This window comes from Cryptomeria japonica, chromosome 5, assembly GCF_030272615.1.
Source record: "Cryptomeria japonica chromosome 5, Sugi_1.0, whole genome shotgun sequence".
NCBI lineage: Eukaryota > Viridiplantae > Streptophyta > Pinopsida > Cupressales > Cupressaceae > Cryptomeria > Cryptomeria japonica.
In genome coordinates, this window is record NC_081409.1 from 805,202,111 (window position 1) to 805,222,562 (window position 20,452).

The 20,452-nt window shown below is 37.1% G+C and overlaps 1 protein-coding gene across 1 annotated transcript in view; it reads right to left on the reverse strand.

The window, feature by feature from the left end:
• Positions 1-19,948, reverse strand: part of LOC131042091 (heat shock factor-binding protein) — a 29,354-nt gene extending 9,406 nt beyond the window's left edge. The window contains exon 1 of the mRNA XM_057975405.2: positions 19,754-19,948. Within this exon, the coding sequence (XP_057831388.1) occupies positions 19,754-19,756 (3 nt within the window). The 5' untranslated portion in view covers positions 19,757-19,948. The remainder of the gene's footprint in view (positions 1-19,753) is intronic.
• Positions 19,949-20,452: the final 504 nt, after the last annotated feature.

Consider the following 20,452-nt stretch of genomic DNA (forward strand, 5'->3'; position numbering starts at 1 on the left):
CTATCTTTTCTTCTCCTCTCTTGTACCTTACTTTTTGGTCTTGTCACCTACCTCCCTTTTGAAAGTTTTGTTTGCAATCCATATCTTTCCTCTACTCTGCTTGATGATGGATTTTTTTCATATGCAAAAATACCCAGTTGAATGAAGAAGCGCTCAGTACTAAAGTGATGGACTCTGGAAAACTCATGCCTAATATAGCTACCAAAATAATTATAAGAAATCAGAATCAATACATCAGATCAATCTAACCAACAGCTAATAGATATGAGAGCCTTGGAATGCTTTAAACCTTCAAAACTATTCTTCATATTTTACAAAAGCAACAAAACAAAGCTTCAGATTAATAGATTCTGATGCACACACAATTCACATATCTAAAATATTTTCCATGCGTGCAAAACAACAAACAATGCAGGCATTATATTCATACATGGTAGAAAGAGGAAGCGGAAGAGTAATTCCACATTGGGACAACTGCACACCCAAAGTGAAGATAGTTACAAATACAAAACTGCAAGTCACGAATACTTTCGTATGGTGAAAACTTGGAAGGTTAGATGCAATCTTTACAGACAGCCAGTGATGTGTGTATGAAATATTAACCCATCAAAGAGATTATATATACTACAATTCCAAAAACCATAACTTAGACATAGCTTAATCATTATACACTAACAGAGCATTCCAAATAAAAAGATGTTGAAAAATAAAAAATAAGTGATTATACTACAGAATATTCATCAAGTACCACATGGAAAACATTTAGTAGACAAGTTCGAAAACAAGTTTCAACTTCATTGAACTTTTCTAAACAACTATATCTTGGAAAACAACCTTTCTCCAAGATAAGTCAACCGTCAAATATAACTCAAGCCAAACAGTTGTCAAACCTTCAGAACCAGATAAACTATAGATATTTTAGTATTCCAAATGAAAGGACAGTGAAATTAAAAAAATGGTGATTATACTACAGAATGCTTCATCAAGTACCAAAATCATAGAAAACAACAAATAGGCAAACAAGTTCAAACCTCATAAAACTTTTCTAAAAGTACAAAGATATCTTTAAGGACAAGCTTTCTCCAAGATAAGCCAGCCATGAGAAAGAACTCAAGCCAAACAGTCATCCAATCTTCGGAACAAGCTAAACATTAGATATTTTAATTTTTAAATTATATTTTGTTTTCATCCAGCTTAGCACTCCACAGATTGATATTTTAATGCTTTTTAGTTACAGTAAACTTTGCAAAGATCCACAGTTATGTTGTTCGTGGAGAGATATTCTTTTGGATGTCAGAACCTAGTGTTTGGAGATTTCAAATGAGCCTAAAAACCAACAAAACATGGATAAACAGTTTGCATAAATATAGAAAATAAGATGAAGGGTTGCAACACATATTCTAAGTAAATTCCAACCACCAAAAAGTCAAGTAAAGGTCCATTTCAGCACTCCTGAAATAGAGCAATACAGCTGATTTCATATCTCCCATCACAACTACCGTATATGGTATTGATGTATATTAAGATCCATCATGACTTACATTTTATCTTAACAATTTCTTAAAAGCTTAGCATGATCCTTTCCTGTTAATGATATTATTTTTATTAATTAGTCTTACTTGGCCAATTTTATGGAATTATCAAGCGGTGCAAGGTTATATGGTAGTACTTGGGAAAATACGAAATGAGGTTTCTGTTGAACATTTTGTCATTGATGTCAAAGGTCAGTTGATGACATTCAGAGATTGAATTGAAATTTCAGTTCAGCTGCTTGCCTGCTTAGTTTAGTTGCTTGCCTGGTTGCTTGAGATGCTTAGTTACTTACTTAAGCTGGTTGAGTATCAGCTTGAGTTGCTTGTGTGTCTTCTTCACCTGGCTGCTTGTCTACCTCAGCTGGTTACTTGTCTGCTTGTTGTGCAAGTGTCAGATCTTATGCCACATCATCTTCCACTTTTCAAAGAACCTAACGATATGATGCTTGTTGTTGTAACTCTTTATGTGATGAATCTCCAGTATTTTAGTTGGGAAGTTATGTTTTCTTTTGTAACTGTTCCCTGCCTTCGTCCACATTTTGTGCCTTCAACGGAACAGTTTCGTTTTGCTGGATATTGGTCTATTGGGTGCATATGACAGGCACTTTACTGTCAGCCTCTCATTGGAGCAGGTCGTGGAAGAATACATATGATGGATAGGAATGTAACTGCTAAGTGTGGACAGTGGAATATAGAAATCTCATCATTTTTTACAAGTAGGATGAATGGGTGCATGCTTAACAGAAAAGTTTTTTTTTTAAAAACGGATGTATGGTGTCATTGTTAAATTCGTGCCCTAAATCAGTAATCAGATTTGTAACATTTAATCATGCCCTAGTTTATTAATCAGATTTGTAACATTTGATCATGCCCTAGAATTATTAATCAGATTTGTAATTTAGTAAACTATAATCAAGTAAATTCAAGAATGAAACAAGGAACCAAGAGACAAACACAAATACCCTGGGAAAACCTCCAAGGAGGAAAAACCCACCATTAAAGACCCACAGGTCAGATTATGTATTCACTCTTATTGCACTAATACAATACTTAGCTTGCTTTTCTGAATCTAATCTTTATATAATCAGATCAGCTTGCTTTTCTGAATCTAATCTTTATATAATCAGATCTGCCCTTTTGCATGCTTCAAGACTGCACCAAAAATGCCCTATATCCTCTTGAATAAGTTTGCCCAATCCTTGAACAAGTTCGCACAATCCTTGGATAAATTCGCACAACCTTCTTTAGTGATTTCGCACCTCTTGTTTGCAGAGCTAATTCGCTGATTTCATGGATCACTAAATTGTGTTTGCAAGTTGACTTTATTTATATGATACCTTAACCTTTATTAAGTCCAAGTCGGCCTTCCTTCTTTTGGCGCCAATTTATTATTGTGGCGTGAAGGTATAGGGCTGGGCTCAACTTGGGGGCACGTTACCCCTTTAGGATAGGACCCAGTCCTATATGGGTTCGGATGTTGCCTTAAGGCAATCCGAACCCATCTTACCTAGTTACAAATAACACTCCCTCTTAACTAGGGAAGAAGAGAATACATAAACTGAACCTTTAGAGTTCCATCTAGCACACAAGCATAGAATTACATCTTCCACCTAGCACACAAGCATAGAAAGTGTAATACACAAGTGGGTCTTTACATAATTACAATTTTCCATCTAGCACACAAGCATAGATTGGACACAATTCATTCTTGCACACAAGCAAAGAATGATCAAAGAGCTGTAGATAGAGTCACTGAGATTGGAGCTCCCTCTCAATCAGGGTTCTGTTTTCCACAATACCAAGTCTGTCTCTGAAGTATTCGAACTTCACTTTGGATAAGGGTTTGGTAAGGATATCTGCAATCTGTTCATCTATGCTAATATACTTTAGCTGAATGGCGCCTCTTTGCACCATATCCCGAATGAAGTGATAGTGCGTTTCAACATGTTTGGACCAGTCATGGAACACAGGATTTACTGACATCTTTATACAACTTCGATTATCACAATGAATGGTGGTAGGACCACTACTTTGACCAAATAACCCAACAAGGAGTTTGCGAAGCCATACTGCTTCTCTGAATGCAACACATGCTGCAATGTACTCAACTTCTACAGTGCTTAATGCTACGGAAGATTGCTTTCTACATGCCCAAGAGATCACTGCAGAGCTCAAGTTGAAGCAGGTACCCGAAGTACTTTTCCTAATACATTCATTGTGCAATCTGTAATTTGAACTTAGCCAACACTCCTTAGAGAGGATCACAACAAGCAGCCAGTAACCATAAGTAATAAGTAACCAAATCACATAATGGTAACTCATCATGGATCCTTTTTATAATATTCATCTTGCCTTGCCTGTAGAGGATGAATACAAACACAAGTATATATATGCACATCATGGACTCTTTCCATGATATCTATCACACATATACACCATTCATTGCCTGCTAAGAATGATGAAGAGCTTCCATTTCAATCTTCTCTCAGAGAAGATTGCAGCACCAACTTTATTTGCACACGAGTATTCTCCTTAATCTTCTCCCAAAGAAGAATGCATTACCTTTACCTCAATCTTCTCCCAGAGAAGAATGTAACATCAGAAAATCATAATCTTTCATCTTGCTCACAGGCATAGAATGAAGTTACATAAACCATCGTCCTCCATTTTGCACACAAGCAAAGAATGAATAAACATAATCTTCTATCTAGTACACTTTCCATCCAGCACACAAGCATAGGATGAAATTCCATCTTTTCTACCATCTTACATTGCCCGCAGAGGATGGTAACAATTACTCTTCTCCCTGAGAAGATTACACTACCACCTTACATTACCTGCAGAGGGTGGTTGATGAAACACAATGTATCACTGAGGTTGAGACTCCTTCTCAATCAAGGCGGTGTTCTCCACAATTCCAAGTCTATCTTCTGAAGTACTCAAGCTTCAAAAGACTTGGTGAGAACATTTGCAACACAAGATTATCCTACCATAAGACACTGAATTTTCAGGTATCTCTATACGACTCTGAAAATAAATAATTATAAGAAACCATTCAACAAGAATTTGAAAAACCACACAATTTCCTTGATACAATTCATGCTCCAATGGATTCAGCTTCAACAGTACTCAGTGTGACTAAGGACTGTTTGTTGTAGTCCTAAGAGATCATAGGGTATCCAAGTTACAACAAGAGATTGAAGTGACTTCCCTTATCTGAGACACTTAGAATCTGAGTTAGCCTTCTGAGGTGATTGCAGTCTTCTGCTCACAATCATTTGAGATTTTCAAAATGCAACAAGATATGCTTGGCAGCAACAACATGCTTCAACCTTGATCACGAATTAGCTGAGGCATCCACCAATCAACTGCATGTCTTCAAAGATGGATCAGCAAAATCAGACTTTGCTACAGACGTCCTCAATCTTTATGTTAGTTTTCATAAAGGTAACAAATGATTGTCAATTCTTTAATACTAAGTCTTTATTGAAGATAGGACTCCCTCTTAATCCTTAATCAAATAAGAATCAATAAAGGAACCAAAAATCATATAAAACTGAAGATGCTACTTGCTTTTCTCTTACTTTCACCTTCTGCAAGGTGAATTGTCAGAAAACCTTCATCTTTAACCCCGAGAGGCTGAGATACAACCTAGTTCCCATCTGAATAACCATGCCTGAAAGGATCCTTATATACATACATATGATTGATAAATATCAAGTAGAACAAAATCTTCATACTTTTGCTGAACATTATATTCAGCTTTGGTGGAACTAGAAGAAATTAACGAGTAAAATGCTTACCTCAGCCTGAAGAGATCTCAATGCTAATCACAGAAGGAGACCACTGACTTGTTCCTACATATGCTATTTACAACAATACATTCTAACTTCTACTATGTAGGAAAGAGCATCATCATAACCAATTAACTGAAAGCAACCTGTCATGCAGTTATTTTAACAGAAAAATGACACATAATAAAACCGCATTTGTCACAACATTTAATGACATGAGCTCGAATGCAACAGGGATGATATAAGAATGGTAACTCGGGATAACACAAGCACAAACTTGCTTGTAAACCTACAAGGATAAACACCAGTCACAGGGAACCTCAAAACATGATTGGCCCAACATGGGTTAATTCAAAGAGAATATCATTTTCCTTTCACACAACCCAACAAAGGTTTTACAAAACTAAGTAAGCACAAACCCATAAGAAGCAAATATTGATAATGAAACCCTTATTATTACAACTTGACAAAGAAACTCCATATAAACAAATTGACACGGTTATTCAACAGGAATACTTAACCTTCAATTATCATAAAGTCTCTCATCACAAAGTTAATAAAGAATTAAGAAAAATACACCTGTTGATGTTTAGAAAACACTAACACTGGAACCGAAAGCTTCCCCAAAAGAAACTATCTTTGCAATCTATCTTCAAAAGCCATAATTTGCAATCTCCTCTTGATGTGCCTTGGCACAGTCAGCTAGGGTTTGAAGATTGGTGGGAATACAACTGATTTTGTTAGCAATACAAAATAGTAGTTGCATGTCTAGTAGCAAAATAAATCTACCATACCATCAAAGATTCAATCATTATTAAAATTGGATCGGATCACACCAAGGGTTAAGAATCATGAAATATATACCATTCTAGGGTTTAGACCAATTCTGAAAATCAATAACTCTGAAGGTTTGAATAAGGTACTAACTCTACAGTATACACTTTGCATTCCAAAGATCTGAAAATCTGAAAGGAGAAATATCAGTTACTTCCTTCTTTGGTTCTTCACTTGAATCTCCACAATCTTTAATGAATTAAAGAATGACTCCTTGATGAGGACCTGATGATGCCCTCTAACTTCACCCCTGTCATTATCTTAATAAAAGACGAACAGCAACCTGAAGGTAAGAACTTACTGAAATCTGAGGGTTAGTATAACCTTAGCTCTGATACCATGTTAAATTCGTGCCCTAGATCAGTAATCAGATTTGTAACATTTACTCATGCCCTAGTTTATTGATTAGATTTGTAACATTTGATCATGCCCGAGTTTATTAATCAAATTTGTAATTTAGTAAACTATAATCAAGTAAATTCAAGAATGAAACAAGGAACCAAGAGACAAACACAAATACCCTGGGAAAACCTCCAAGGAGGAAAAACCCAGCATTAAAGACCCACAGGTCAGATTATGTATTCACTCTTATTGCACAAATACAATACTTAGCTTGCTTTTCTGAATCTGATCTTTATATATCAGATCTGCCCTTTTGCATGCTTCAAGACTGCACCAAAAATGCCCTATATCCTTTTGAATAAGTTCGCCCAATCCTTGAACAAGTTCACACAATCCTTGGATAAATTCGCACAACCTTCTTTAGTGATTTCGCACCTCTTGTTTGCAGAGCTAATTCGCTGATTTCATGGATCACTAAATTGTGTTTGCAAGTTGACTTTATTTATGTGAGACCTTAACCTTTATTAAGTCCAAGTCGGCCTTCCTTCTTTTGGGGCCAATTTATTTATTGTGGCGTGGAGTATTTAGGGTGGCGTGAAGGTATAGGGTTGGGCTCAACATGGGGGCACGTTACCCCTTTAGGATAGGACCCAGTCCTATATGGGTTCGGATGTTGCCTTAAGGCTATTCGGACCCATCTTACCTAGTTACAAATAACAGTCATGCGTGGCAAAAACTTTCCGTACTGGAGTATATCGTCGATCATTCAAGACGTTTTTTTTGGTGAACCGGTTTGTTGGATGGCAGGGATTTTTCTTTTTGAATGATATGAAAAAATGCAGAACGGGAGAGTTTATCGGCTGAGAATACAAGTGTAGAAACTGTAGCGTAGAAATTAGGAATCATCAAAACAAGTATATCAATCAAAACACAAGACATGATAGCTCAATCATAAGAATACTCATTGAAATGAACCTAATTCCAAAGCACATTCAATGGAGGTATGAAAACAAAGTATTCAAAATGAAAATTATGCAAACCAGACGTAGAATTGAACACTCCTTCCATGCGGCTCCATTGTTGTTCTTTCCTCTTCAATGGGTTTGTGGATCTCACCTACAAGTGCACATACAATTGAAAGCAAGAAAGTTCAAGAGTACTAGAAACGAAAGTTCGGTAGTTTTGATAGAAATTTGGATTCGTGAAGGATCAAGATTCAAGGGATTTGATTGAAGAAAATCATCCAATTTATAGAAGAATTGGAGAAATGAACAAATTAGCATGATAGAGATTCGAATAGAAATTCAAATCAAGAATAGCAAAATTATGACATATCTATGACAAATTGCTATGCAAGGATTTTATGACAATTTATGACAAATTCTATGACAAATTTCTATGCAAGGATTTATGACAAGATTTTGAAATAGAAATAGACATTTAGGAGAAATTAGAAAATTAAATTGGAAATAATGACTTGGAAATTAGGAAATGGATGAAAAATAGGTAAATTAATTAATAATTTCTTATTTATTAATTAATTCACAAAAGAGGAATAATTAGCCAATTAAATGAACATTTAATTGCAATGAGAAGACTTAGGATAAATAAATAATTTATTAATCCTAAAGGAGGAAATGACAAACAAGGTTAAATGATTAAATCACAAAACCCTAGAAGATAAATTAGCAATGCGAGAATGACAATTAGGTCTTGATTGAAGATAATTGACTCGATCATGATTTTGAATTTGATAAATGACCAGTGTTGATAAATGATTTGACTGAGATTGGTTGACAAAAATCAATGACAAATTGACCAAATTGATATGATTGGAAAGGACAAGGATCGATGACGAATCGATCGCAATATGACAAGATTGACAAGGACAAAAATCGACCAAAATCATGACTGAAGGTTGTTGTCGACAAGACCAAATTCAAAAGTGAGATAAAGGAAGAATGTAGAAGAATGACTCGATGTTCGCAAATGATAAAAATTAAAAACCAAGTGCGTGACATAGGAGAAATGTTAATGCGACGCAAAAACCTAAAATGAGGCAATGCGCAAATGTTAAAGTATGATTCCGCAAGCGTTTGACCATTTTTGGGTGTCTACAGAAACGTCTTCAAAAATTAATGTTGACTATGAATTGCAGTATGAAAAAACCAAAAAGTTGTGGCAGAAAGATTTCAGATTGTGGGAGATTAATGAAGCTGAATGAACTCTAAAGCCAGACATTTTTGTTGTGCTAATTTTATTCTTATCACTTCTTGCCATAGACGTGATGTCTCTGTCAATTTTTTGTGGCTCTTAAGGAAGGCATTCGTCTGTGTTGCTTTTTCCCTTGGAGCACAGAAGTAAAAGAGCGGATCGAGAGAAAAGTGTTGGTCATGGGTAACTCCATGGTTCACTGGAATTTGTCATTTCTCTAGTGAAGGCTTAGATTCACCTCAGTCAATCTGATGTTGAGCTTTTATTACATAGGCTTATCATACAACCTGAAGCTTTATGTTCTTTGTTCCTTCTTTCTTATAGCTAGGCTCTCACGATAAAATTATGTAACATGTTATTGGGGCCTGTTGTGACATTTTCACACATCGCCCCATTGCAAATGGGGACCCCCACTTTTTTTCTGCTTTTTAGGATAGTTGTAGAGTCTTTGCTAATAACCTTTGTTTTGAAGAAGTGTAGTTGGTCAAGAGCTAATCAAGTCAAAGCTCTCTCTCTTTAGGATGAAGAGAAGCACAACACTTCCTTTGCCTAACCAGGCTTCTGACCTGCCTCTCCCAGCACTACCAGTGGGTGCCCAAGCCCAATCGCTTCCCTCTCCATCATTCATCTCTTCCACTTCACCTTCTCCCATCTCCTTTTTACTTTCCTTCCCTCCAATTCCACTCCCCACACCTTCTTACCTTCCTTCTTTCCATCCTAACGCTTCCATCTCTTTCCACTCCCCCTTTCATCTTTTATCCCTCATATTCTTACCTATCCTAACCTCATCTCATGTTCTTTACCCCCCTTATTTCCCTTAGCATACCCCTCACTAACATCTTACTCCCTTTAGCCTACCCATCCATTATCTATACTTACTCACTAACCCCATCCCCATCTTAACCTACCCCTATCTTATCCTCACTAACCCCATCCCCATCTTAACCTACCCCTATCCTATCTTAACCCATTCCCCTTAACGACCTTCATAACCCTCCTTGCTACCCTTTCGTAACCCCTATCCTATCCCCCTACACCCTACACCCAACCCCTTGCTATCTCCTTGTAACTCCCATGTTCCGACACCTCCATTATAACCCCCGCATCTTCCTTTTCCTAACTTCTTATAGCCCCCCCCGCGTCAATTATCTTGTCCCTCGTTTCCCTTCTTTTCTTGCTGCCATAGCTTCTCCTCACCGCATCCTTCCACCTCATCAACGTTGTTTCCTCATCCCACTACCATGCCACATATGCTGGACCCCACCAAACTTTAAACTTGGGAATTTAAAATGTTTTTCAAGACATTGCGTTTGCTTTTGACTTCTCATTTACCATCGCACCATATCCTTGGGCCCCACAAACCTTGAGATGGAAATTAAAATTTCTAAGGCATTTCAACCACCGACACTTCCTTTGCTCTATGAGAAACGCATTTAACCTTAATCATTTAATCATTTCCTTCGACCATTAAAATGTGCGATATGGGGAGAATGTTATTTCCTTTAACCCCAAAGGAACACAACATAAGGTTTTCATGATTTCCTTCACTATCCTTTGCCATGATTTCATTCTCTTTTTAGGTATGATGCAAGCAATCAGCATGAGGAATAATGGAAAAGTAACATCAGGGCAAAGGATAGCATCATTATCAAGCATTCAAGGATAGAAATTTTTCACAATCTTGAATTTCCTTCGGAAATCCAAGAATAATTGCATGCATGCAATCACCACGTTCTGGTCCATTCTCCCCTACTTTGTGAGTAACAAATCTGAAATCTTCACTCCTTGCTGCTGCAATGAAACCTTGAACGACTTCTAAATTGTGTTTAGACAACATCTTGATGCCAAAGATGTTGAAATCATCCAGCACAAAGAGAGGGTTTTCAAGAACTTGGAAGCCATCCCTTTCTTCTTGCTCACTTCCATCTTGTTGATCCAAATCTGCACATGCAACCTTTGTTTTTCTTGTGAAGTTCTCAAGATCAAACTCTTCTTGAAGACTATCAAGCTCACCAATAACTTGCTTGATTTCTTCAGATCTTTGTGCATTCTCTTGCTCCTTGAAAAGTTTGAAATCAATAAACTGGTCTTCTAACTCCATTAGAGCCAATTGAGTATTTCCTATGTCCTTTGTTGACTCAAGCTCAAGAGTAGGCTCTTCAACTTTCCTCTCTTCCCCTTGGAATGCACTAGTGGTCTTCCTTGCAAGTTCAAAGGCATAATCTCGATCTTTAATCAAGTGTATGTAATATGATTTCAATATTTCCAAAGAGTCTTTGATAAGTTGCAGATTAGGGAGAGTAACTTCATCCTTAACCCCTTTCTATCTCTCATCCATTTGAGCCTTCCAATAGAGTTCTTCAATCAAACTATGTGTGTGATCAAATTGGGATAGAGCTTGCATTTCTTTTTTAACAGACACCTTGAATTGACCATCCCACTCATAAGTATGCAGAGATGGTGTACTGCTGATAGGCAATAAGAAAAAATCAGAACTTTGTTTCTTACAAACGCAGCCCCCATAGTTGCTCCAAGACTCTCGTCTAACTCCACCAACTAGCTGCAATTGCTCAATATCATGAAGAGGATCAGATTCTACTAAATCTTCAACTTTTTGCTTACTACCAACTTCATGAATAGGTGAATCAGATTTGCATTTTAGAACCTCTTTAAACTTTCCATCATCAAAAACCATACGGTCCTCTAACTCTACAACACAATCTGCTTTTTGAGCTTCATCAGGATCAAAGGGAAATTCATCCCACACAGGTTTCTTGTCATCGCTAGGTGCCATCATACCTGGATCCCAAGTGCTAAAGGGCTGAATACTTTGTTTAGTTAAAAAGCGCTCACCATAGCTCCAAGTATCATCCAACTTAAATCTTGAATCTTTTCTTAATTTCCACACATTGCTATTCTCACCAAGAGCAATGCTAGAAACAAGTGATGTTTCATCTTCCCACTCAAACAATGGATTGTCATATGTTTTCACTTTACCCATCTCAAACAATGGGTTATCAACGATCTGAAAAGTATTTCCTTTCTCCAACTTAGACCAACAATCTTCTTGTCCTAAATCTGAAAATTCCAATTTAGTACATTGCTCAAAGACTTTCAGAATTTGGTCAAGCTCATTCTTCAAACTACGAGTCTCAAACCCATTATTTTGAAATGCAATTTCTGATTGGTCCTCTAAATCTGCCCCTTGAATGTCATCATTTTGGTATATTTTAAACTCATAAAATAGGACAGCCTCTTGGTCATTAGGAATTTCATCATTAGCTGCAATATTTTTAGCTTCATAACATGAACCTCCATCCAACAATCTGTTAATCTTTCCCTCTTGTTTAACATCTTCAATTTTTATCTGCTCTTCCTCTAGAAGCACATGAGTGCATTCAACACTGTCACTAGCTCCATAAGAAACATTAAGAGATTCATCATGCACAACCTCAAATATTGTTTTTTCTTCTTCTTGAATGTCAACCTCATCAATGGTAGGTGCATGCATCACCACAGAGTTTTCATGAAGCACTGTCTCAAAGTTAGGTGTCAAAACACCAACTCCATCATTTGTCTTTGTATTAAATATATCGTTTTCAGACTCTTCCTTATGTTTGGATTTTGCAAGAACCTTTACGAACCCCATTTTAATATTTGGATCCTTCATCAAATTAATCAATCCTTGCATTAACTCACAAATAGACTTATCTATAGTAGACATTCTTCCAAACTCTGATATGCAACCAAACAACCACGACCCAACAGGATGGCAGGGACAACTTGTGCTCTGATCAATTTGAACACACAGGCTGGCAGGAAAACCAGCTCTGATACCACTGTAAAATCCCAGTTATATTTTTGTTTTTGTTTTTAAGCCAATAACAATCATCCACAACAAATAACCCGTTAAGGTTAGAAAGCATATACTGAAAACTTGTTGAAGATTGCAACCCTTCCACTTTTTGATCACCAAGTGCCCAATGTGGGAAGGTGAGAGCATACGGTGAATAGAGGATCGTTAGATCTCAAACTGCTGAAAGATGAAATGAAATACAATACTGGGTGGCAAGCCATCCCCTTCTGCTTATCCAGTGGGAATGCAAGAAACTTGAGAGTGAACCAGCCAAGAGAAACACACAAGGCACAAATCACTCGACCGCAATATTTCAACGGGAGGATTGAAATTACAAAACAAATTCAACTCAACCGCTTATGCAGTGGGAGTACCATTACAATCAGACATCACTCAACCACTTACGCAGTGGGAGGACTGAATTACAATTTACTTGAAAATAGGCGGCAAGCCAACCTCTTCCACTTTTCAGTAGGGTGAGATTTACAAGGCAGAATTGGTTAGTAGTACTACTACTTAACCTTACAATAATCAAGATAATGTGAGAAGGGAGTAATGCTGAACATCCAATTAAGAACATGAAATTTCTGCTAACATCAAAAATCTGCAGGCTGGATTTGCAAAACCAGCAGCCTATGGATTCACTAAAACGCTCATAACTCTCTCATTATTCACCCAATTCACCCAAAATCTGTTCTAAACAATTGCTATACCTGCCACAATGAGAACAAACCCAAGGAAAGCCATCGAAACACCCATATTTATTTTGCACGCTTCCTAATGCATTAACTAAACCCCACGCCTAACCTGGGAAGTTCGATTTTCAATATAAAAATCCACACTCAAAATAAGATGCTAAAAACTTACAATATGCATCGCCAGTGGTAGGAAGGAAGGATGAGCCGGTACCCAGAATGATGGAATTGCCTGGCCAAGAGGTGCGAGCAAAATACACTTTCAAAAGTCCCGCGACCAGCAACCAGAAAACACTCCAATCTCAATCAAAACACTCCACAATATGCAACTCACTCACCAACAGCACTGGGAATACATGAATACAGCTAGGTACTATCTTGCAAGTACGAAACTAAGACTTAGCTAGGAAGCCACACTTCGAAGCTCAGATTTTTCAATCGCCAATTCGGCAGCATAACAATGCAAATTCATTTGATATCAAATGAGAGACCAAGCACCTGTATTTATAGATTTTTCCCTCCAAAATTCAAATGCAAATGGCGCCCAAAACCATTGAAATTCAATTTCATTTCATGTCATAGCCTCCCCTAAACATGGCGTTAATTTTCCCAAACTCCCTAGGCAAAGTTCGAACTTTTTCCTAGCTGACAACTTTGCGAAATAAAATTATATAAACATGAAATATTTCATCTTTCTCAACGCCACCTTTTTAATGCCACTGACTTAGGAAAATAACAATGTTGCTGGCAGATAGATATTTTTCCTAAGTTGCCCCATAACACAATTAATCAGTAATAAAAATAATTAAATATCAAACCTTAGGATAAGGAATTAATATTTAATTAAATAACTTATAACTCCAATACTGATTAATACCAAAATCAAGGATGAAGTTGTGCGATGAAGACCACTAAACTGTGTTGAGTTGGGACCTTGTCCGGAGACTGCTAAAAAAAGAAATGCTCAACACAACCATTTACTAAAAATAGTAAGTCAAGAAATACTGCTCCAAAAAACATAATCTTCGCACCCAAAGAAAGAGCTTGGAAAGCTCAGCAAAACTGCGTCAACCAAACCCTAACTTACTAAAAATAGTGAGTTCTAACTTCACCAAAGAATCAAATGCATGTTATGCCACCCTACAGTTCATGGAAAACCCAGAAGGAAACCATAAGTAGAACTGAAGAATTCCCTTCTGACAAACCCTAAAAAGCTCGTGTAGAACTCCACAAAAGTTGGAAACCCTAATTCTCCTTTCCAAATAGCCTACAGGTCTCCGAAATAGGCCAATGGACCACTAAATGCACATCACTGAGAAGGGAACATTACAAAGTTAATAGTGAATAAACAAATATTAGTTAGTAAGCAATTAGAGTAGAGTAGGAAGAGAAGGCAAAGATTGTTGCCAAGACATTGTTGTAAAAGGCATATAAACTTCATTGAAGATATTGTGAATTCTACAAGTTGATTTGACAATTTGCATGGTCTCTACTTCTCATTTGTTTTCATGTTGTTTAGATGAATGGAAGAACTTTGTGTATGATCAATTGTGAAATTTGTACATCCATACTACTAACACCTTGCCGATGGCAAAGTGCCCTGCATAGTCAACCGGATCCATCTTAGCCAAGCTTAACTTCAATTATCATTCCTTCATTGATATGCATCAACTTGATGGTGTCTATGCTTTAGTAGTGATTTGAAAATCATCAAGCTATCCTTAGAAGATCGCACTAGCCTTGTGGAGATGTTCATAACATTTAAAGGCAAGACATAGTTGAGTTTCACCAAAAGATTGTCCATTGCTCTTACATTCCTAGAGTTAGATTAGCCTTCTCAACCCTTTTTCTTTTTCCTTTTTTTTTAATTAGGTAAAATTCCATGTTCCAGCAATATTCAAAGCACTCAAGCATTCAAATGTAAGTCCACCTTGTGGTCCCAGCAATATCACATCATACACAATTGAGTCTATCCAAGAGAACGTCAAGACCTGACATTCGAGAACCTTAGAGTCGTCCCACTTGATCATGTAGCTTAGCATTTGGGAGTTTTATTTTGTGTTGCATAGTGCGTAAAAAGTTAAAAACACCATCAACAGAATTGGCAGTAGAAGGCGGGCATGATGGCGAATACATAAATGCGAACTCTTGAACAAGTGAATTCAGTGGAAAGAAAGAATGTTGGATCGCTAATTGGACTTGCAAAAGAAAGAAGTAGTTCACACAACTGGAACCAATGGAGCTTTCAAGCTAAATTTGAGATTTACTAGATCTCTCTTATTCCAAAAAATAAAATAAAAAAGTGAAAACCAAAAATAAAAAAATAAAAAAGAAAGATTTCTCAATGGAGCAGCAACATCAACAAGATGAGCAGCAAGTTGATATCTTTCAACTTTGGCGGAGTTTTAATGCGCAACTATACCCACAGAGCTTGTCATAGTTTGCAATGCCAAGGCAGTGTAGAATCCATGAGACGAATGAGCATGATGAAATGCATTGCTTGATATTCTTGTCAAGGATGCAATCAGTAGTACAAGGAAAGATCTTCTTTTCGGAGGTCCCTAGGCCAGAGGCAGACAAAGGCAATTTCAATGTCACAATGAGTAATGATCCTCTTTCAAGATTCTTAGGGATGATCAAAAGTTGGCATGTTGTCAAAGGTAAACTATGCTTAGAAAAAATATTGCTACCAACATGGTGTAGAATTCACAATGCACCCCACTCCGAGTTTACTTGCTCATTGTGCAAAATGGTTATCAATCAAGTCAGATTTCAGTATGGGTTGCCAGCCTTATCCAAGGAAGAGTGTATCATGAACAAATATTGGAGTGAATACCTTGCAATTGAATTTAGAAGAACAAATGAACAAAACATTGCTACATCATCGAACAATAAAGGAAACCAGTTGCAAGTCAACAACAGAAGCCCACATGATGATCAATGTATTCCATAGCTTGCACTCAAAGAGGAGTACGCTACAACTTCATCCCAAGAGGAAGAATCACAAGAAGATAATGTAAGTAAGACGGTTGAAACAGAAGCAGGGACAGGCAATGATCAAGATGATTGTCAAGCAGTCAAGGAAGAAAATGATTCATGTCCATTGCAAGAGGAAGAATTCCTTGAGGAATACTCACCCATGCTACAAAAGGATAGCCTTGAGAGTGAATTGCAAAAAATATCAAGTGGCACCCTTGAAGGAAAAAACAACCCTATAGAGATGTTGTGTGAAGAATAACCAGTTATTACAAGTGAGCCCAAATATGAAGAACAATTTAAGGGGGCCCTCAAGGATATCATCATCATCATACTATTCGAAAGGGTGATGAAAGGTCTCGTGAAGGAAGTACAGGAGTCACTGTCGAAGTTCCAAGACCAGCGAGCTGATGCAAGAGGCATGATTCATCATCCAACTCCAACCTCTTGAAACATTACTAGAAGAGTGGCCAAATAATAGCACAATTCAATATGATTCTCAATATGTTACAGTGAGTGATAGCTTTGCCTACCTTGCGTCCAAGAAAATTGAGGAAACAATAGAGGGCATTCAAATCACCAAGATGATTGCAAGTGAGGACCAATGTGTGGAGACATCAAGGCATGAAGCTCTACAAAATATGGATTCTAATGAAGATCACCAAGAGATTGAAAAGTAAAACATAGTAGAGAACAGGAGCGACTTGGAGGATCCATATGATCTACTATCGCCCGACACTTCACCATTCAAAGAACAATGAATCGAGCATTTCCCACCCATTCAAGAGGACATTGTCCTTGGTGAACAATTATCCATGCTTCAAGAAGAAAAATCAAATAAAAAGCTCCAAGTTGTCGCAAAGGAAGACATTTCAAGCATCATTAAAGCAATGCAGGGTTGGTGCTCTCAATGAGTTGGTGCTCACTTATGTAAACACCGTCGGTGCCCTTTTGGCTATTGAAAGATTTTGATCTGCAGTGGTTTTTTACCTGAAAGGGTTTGTGTACTTTCTACATTACTTCTCCAAATTGTGAATTGGAAGAAATCATAAAGTCAGGTAGAACCGTTCTGGACCAACTAGGGGTCTCTATATCCCATGTGTGTAGCAAAGACAATAGACTAACAAATCTCTGGCAAACAAATAGGTTGGCTTAGAAGACTTAGTTACAGAATGGTCTGATTATGCAATCAAACTTTCAAGGAGGTGTACAGATACTGCCCACTATCACAAAAGTTATAATATTTAACTTTCTCAACACATATTCAAGGGGGATTTAATACCCTATTATAAGCAGGTGTAATGTCACATTAACTGCTCAGAAATAAAATTTACCAGAAATGTCAGACCAAAAGATTACAAATAAAAAGAATTTATCATGGAGAATTCTTGGCCTGGGAATCGATTGCATCCTTGGTTATAAATACACTTTTGAGCTCCAAACAAAGAACAAAAAATTCAGGAAGCGTTGGAAGGAAGTACAGAACCATGGTAGCAGTAAAGGTTATCATATCTTCCAGTGAGAAAGACATGACAACAGAGGATGCCAGGCACTTAGGGAGAGCTCGACACTCTCATTGATATTATATGGTTTGGTGGGTCCAACTGAAAATCTAAGTACCAGTCCACATTTGCTAGTTATAGCAAACCACTATCATCCAGGTTTGACAATAATGGTATTGGGGCAGCCATACTGATCTCTGCATGCATGGTTTTGTTGAAATCAATGCCTATCTAACATGGTTGAGTACACATTTTTAATTTGCAGTTTTCTTGGGTCAGCGATCTCTATAGACTTCCCAATATTTACCTATCAAAACATCTGTAGATTGGCTGAATCAACCTACCCTCCGACTATTTTCCAGTATCAGGTACTTGTGAAATCTAACAATAAAGATTCCAAAAATGGACCTACAGTTAAAACTTAAATGTATATGTAGCCGTACAAACTATAAGCAATTACATGACAATTCTTTTGCAATACGGGGATTAGCTAATACTCTACAGTTGGACATATGGTTGGCACTACTGGGCACTTTTACCACAGAGGCATTGGCCCTTCACAGATTCAAGCTTTGCAAGTGTGTAGTAACTCTAAAGTGTGTTGATAAAATCCAGTAATGTCAATTTCATAACAACAGAATTGATGAACTAGATTGACTCAACTGGCATGTAGATGAAACATATTAGCTACCTTATTGTGGAAAGCCACCCAAATTATGGCAGAATTGCAAATACTAAGAAGCATTAAATTATATTGATCTGCCAGATAATTCCTTTGACACGTTAAGTTAAAAAATAATCAGCCCTTATGTTGTAAAGAACGAGTGTTTAAAAAAACTGGTTTCAAAGGAAAAGATTTGTAATTTTACTAATAGCTAGGCTTTTTTTGTTTTTCTTTTCAAGAAGCCAGGGATGAAATGATTTTTATCAACTATTATCCACAATTTTCCTTGAGCAACACACACGGCACAGAGTCCTCATTTTACGTACAAGAAATTGTGTTGACTGGTTGACAAGCTAAATTAGCACATTGCTGACAAACGTTTATAAAGTTATATGGTAATTCATCTTCTCTGCCGTGGAATGCAAAGATGAGGCTAGTAAAACATTTTTGCAGACTGCAGCGATCTCCCCTAAAATCAGATACATTCTCCAGTTAATCAAGATCAATGGAACTTGTGTATCCCGTGCTGGAGAATTTCTCCGTAACTGGCCATTCAATTCGTCCGTCAAGGTAAATAGCATCGTTCTTCACACCTGAGAGTCTCAGGTCAAAATGAACAATAGGCTACACATTATGTTTTACTTGAGTATCATTTTTTTTTGGAGCTAACAAACCCGAATTATGGGCCAAATTAATATTGATTCTTTCGTGGTCCAAGGTCTTGCCGTGCAATGGCAGTAACGCGCACTCACAAAAAGCTGACCCAGTTTCAGATTCCCTCAGAAAAATATTGGTGAACGTATGGCCAGGTTCCGGCGTAACGATTATAGGGTACATTTTGCCATAAGGCAAACTTCGGCCCATAACCTCGTTCAAGATTTAACAAGAATTTAAGTCTAAGTTCCTTTGTGCACCCCCGAAACCATTTGCATGAGCTCTGTTCCAAATTCTAAACAAACTGATTCCCTAAGACTTCTAACTTTAAATCCTCTTAAAAAGAGAAAATTATAATATGCCATCCAAAGCGGCCTGAGAATCGACTAAACTTAATGACAAATGAATAAAACATTAAACTCTGCAACAATTCGACCAAAATTCAGACAAAATTGCCCTCAGCTACACATTCACGTCAATAACTTCAACTTTACATAAGAATTTGAATAAATAAGCATAAATACATCAAATTCTATATAGATCCCTCTAAGCATTTAACAATCTTCTGCCAACGGCTTCCAATCGTGCTTTCAGATTTGGCCTAGCATTAAAAGCCCTAATAAGCCTCTGTGCTGACATTATTTGCAAAATAATAATATGTGATATGTTAGGGTGTCGATAATTCCGTACCATGATTTAGGGCGAACTCGCGAGAATCCGAATGAGAAATAGCTGGAAAAAGCCTCGGACGTGGATAAAACCCTCGCTAAACAGTTTTTGCCAAATAAGAATTTTACTCTGATATTTATCAGGGGCGCGGACTTCAAATTCGGAACTGAACACAATTTGAAATATATGGAACAAAGTGAGCCGTGGGTCTGCTATTTGCTCCCGTATCTTGATTATTAATAATAGTCCCCCATTACGTAATTTTCCATTTAATATTTAAAGTGACAAATTACATTGTTTAGGATTCTCAACGTATGGATGATCGATATGTTTGTGTTTGTCAAATTCATTTGTATAGGGGAGAGGTCCCTATACGTGTGGGGGTCCTAAACGTGTTATAGGATCGGTTACATTTGGGTTTAATAATGTCTATTATTAATCAAATTAAAAATGAATACTATCATTTATTTTTTGTATTTTATATATATTCAAAATCGTCAAAAGTATATATAACTATCTAATCGATCAAGATGGTGTCAATTCATTGAGCCTCTGTCAAATCACTAACATATTCTACGATGGCCTTTTTTGGATAGCGTTAGCAAAAAATACGCAACCATGTTTTTAATATACAAAACAAAACATACGCTTCGTATAAGGCTCGACGCTCTAGTAAAAAACCAACACAACAAAATTACAGTGCCTTGTTAAACTCCTAAC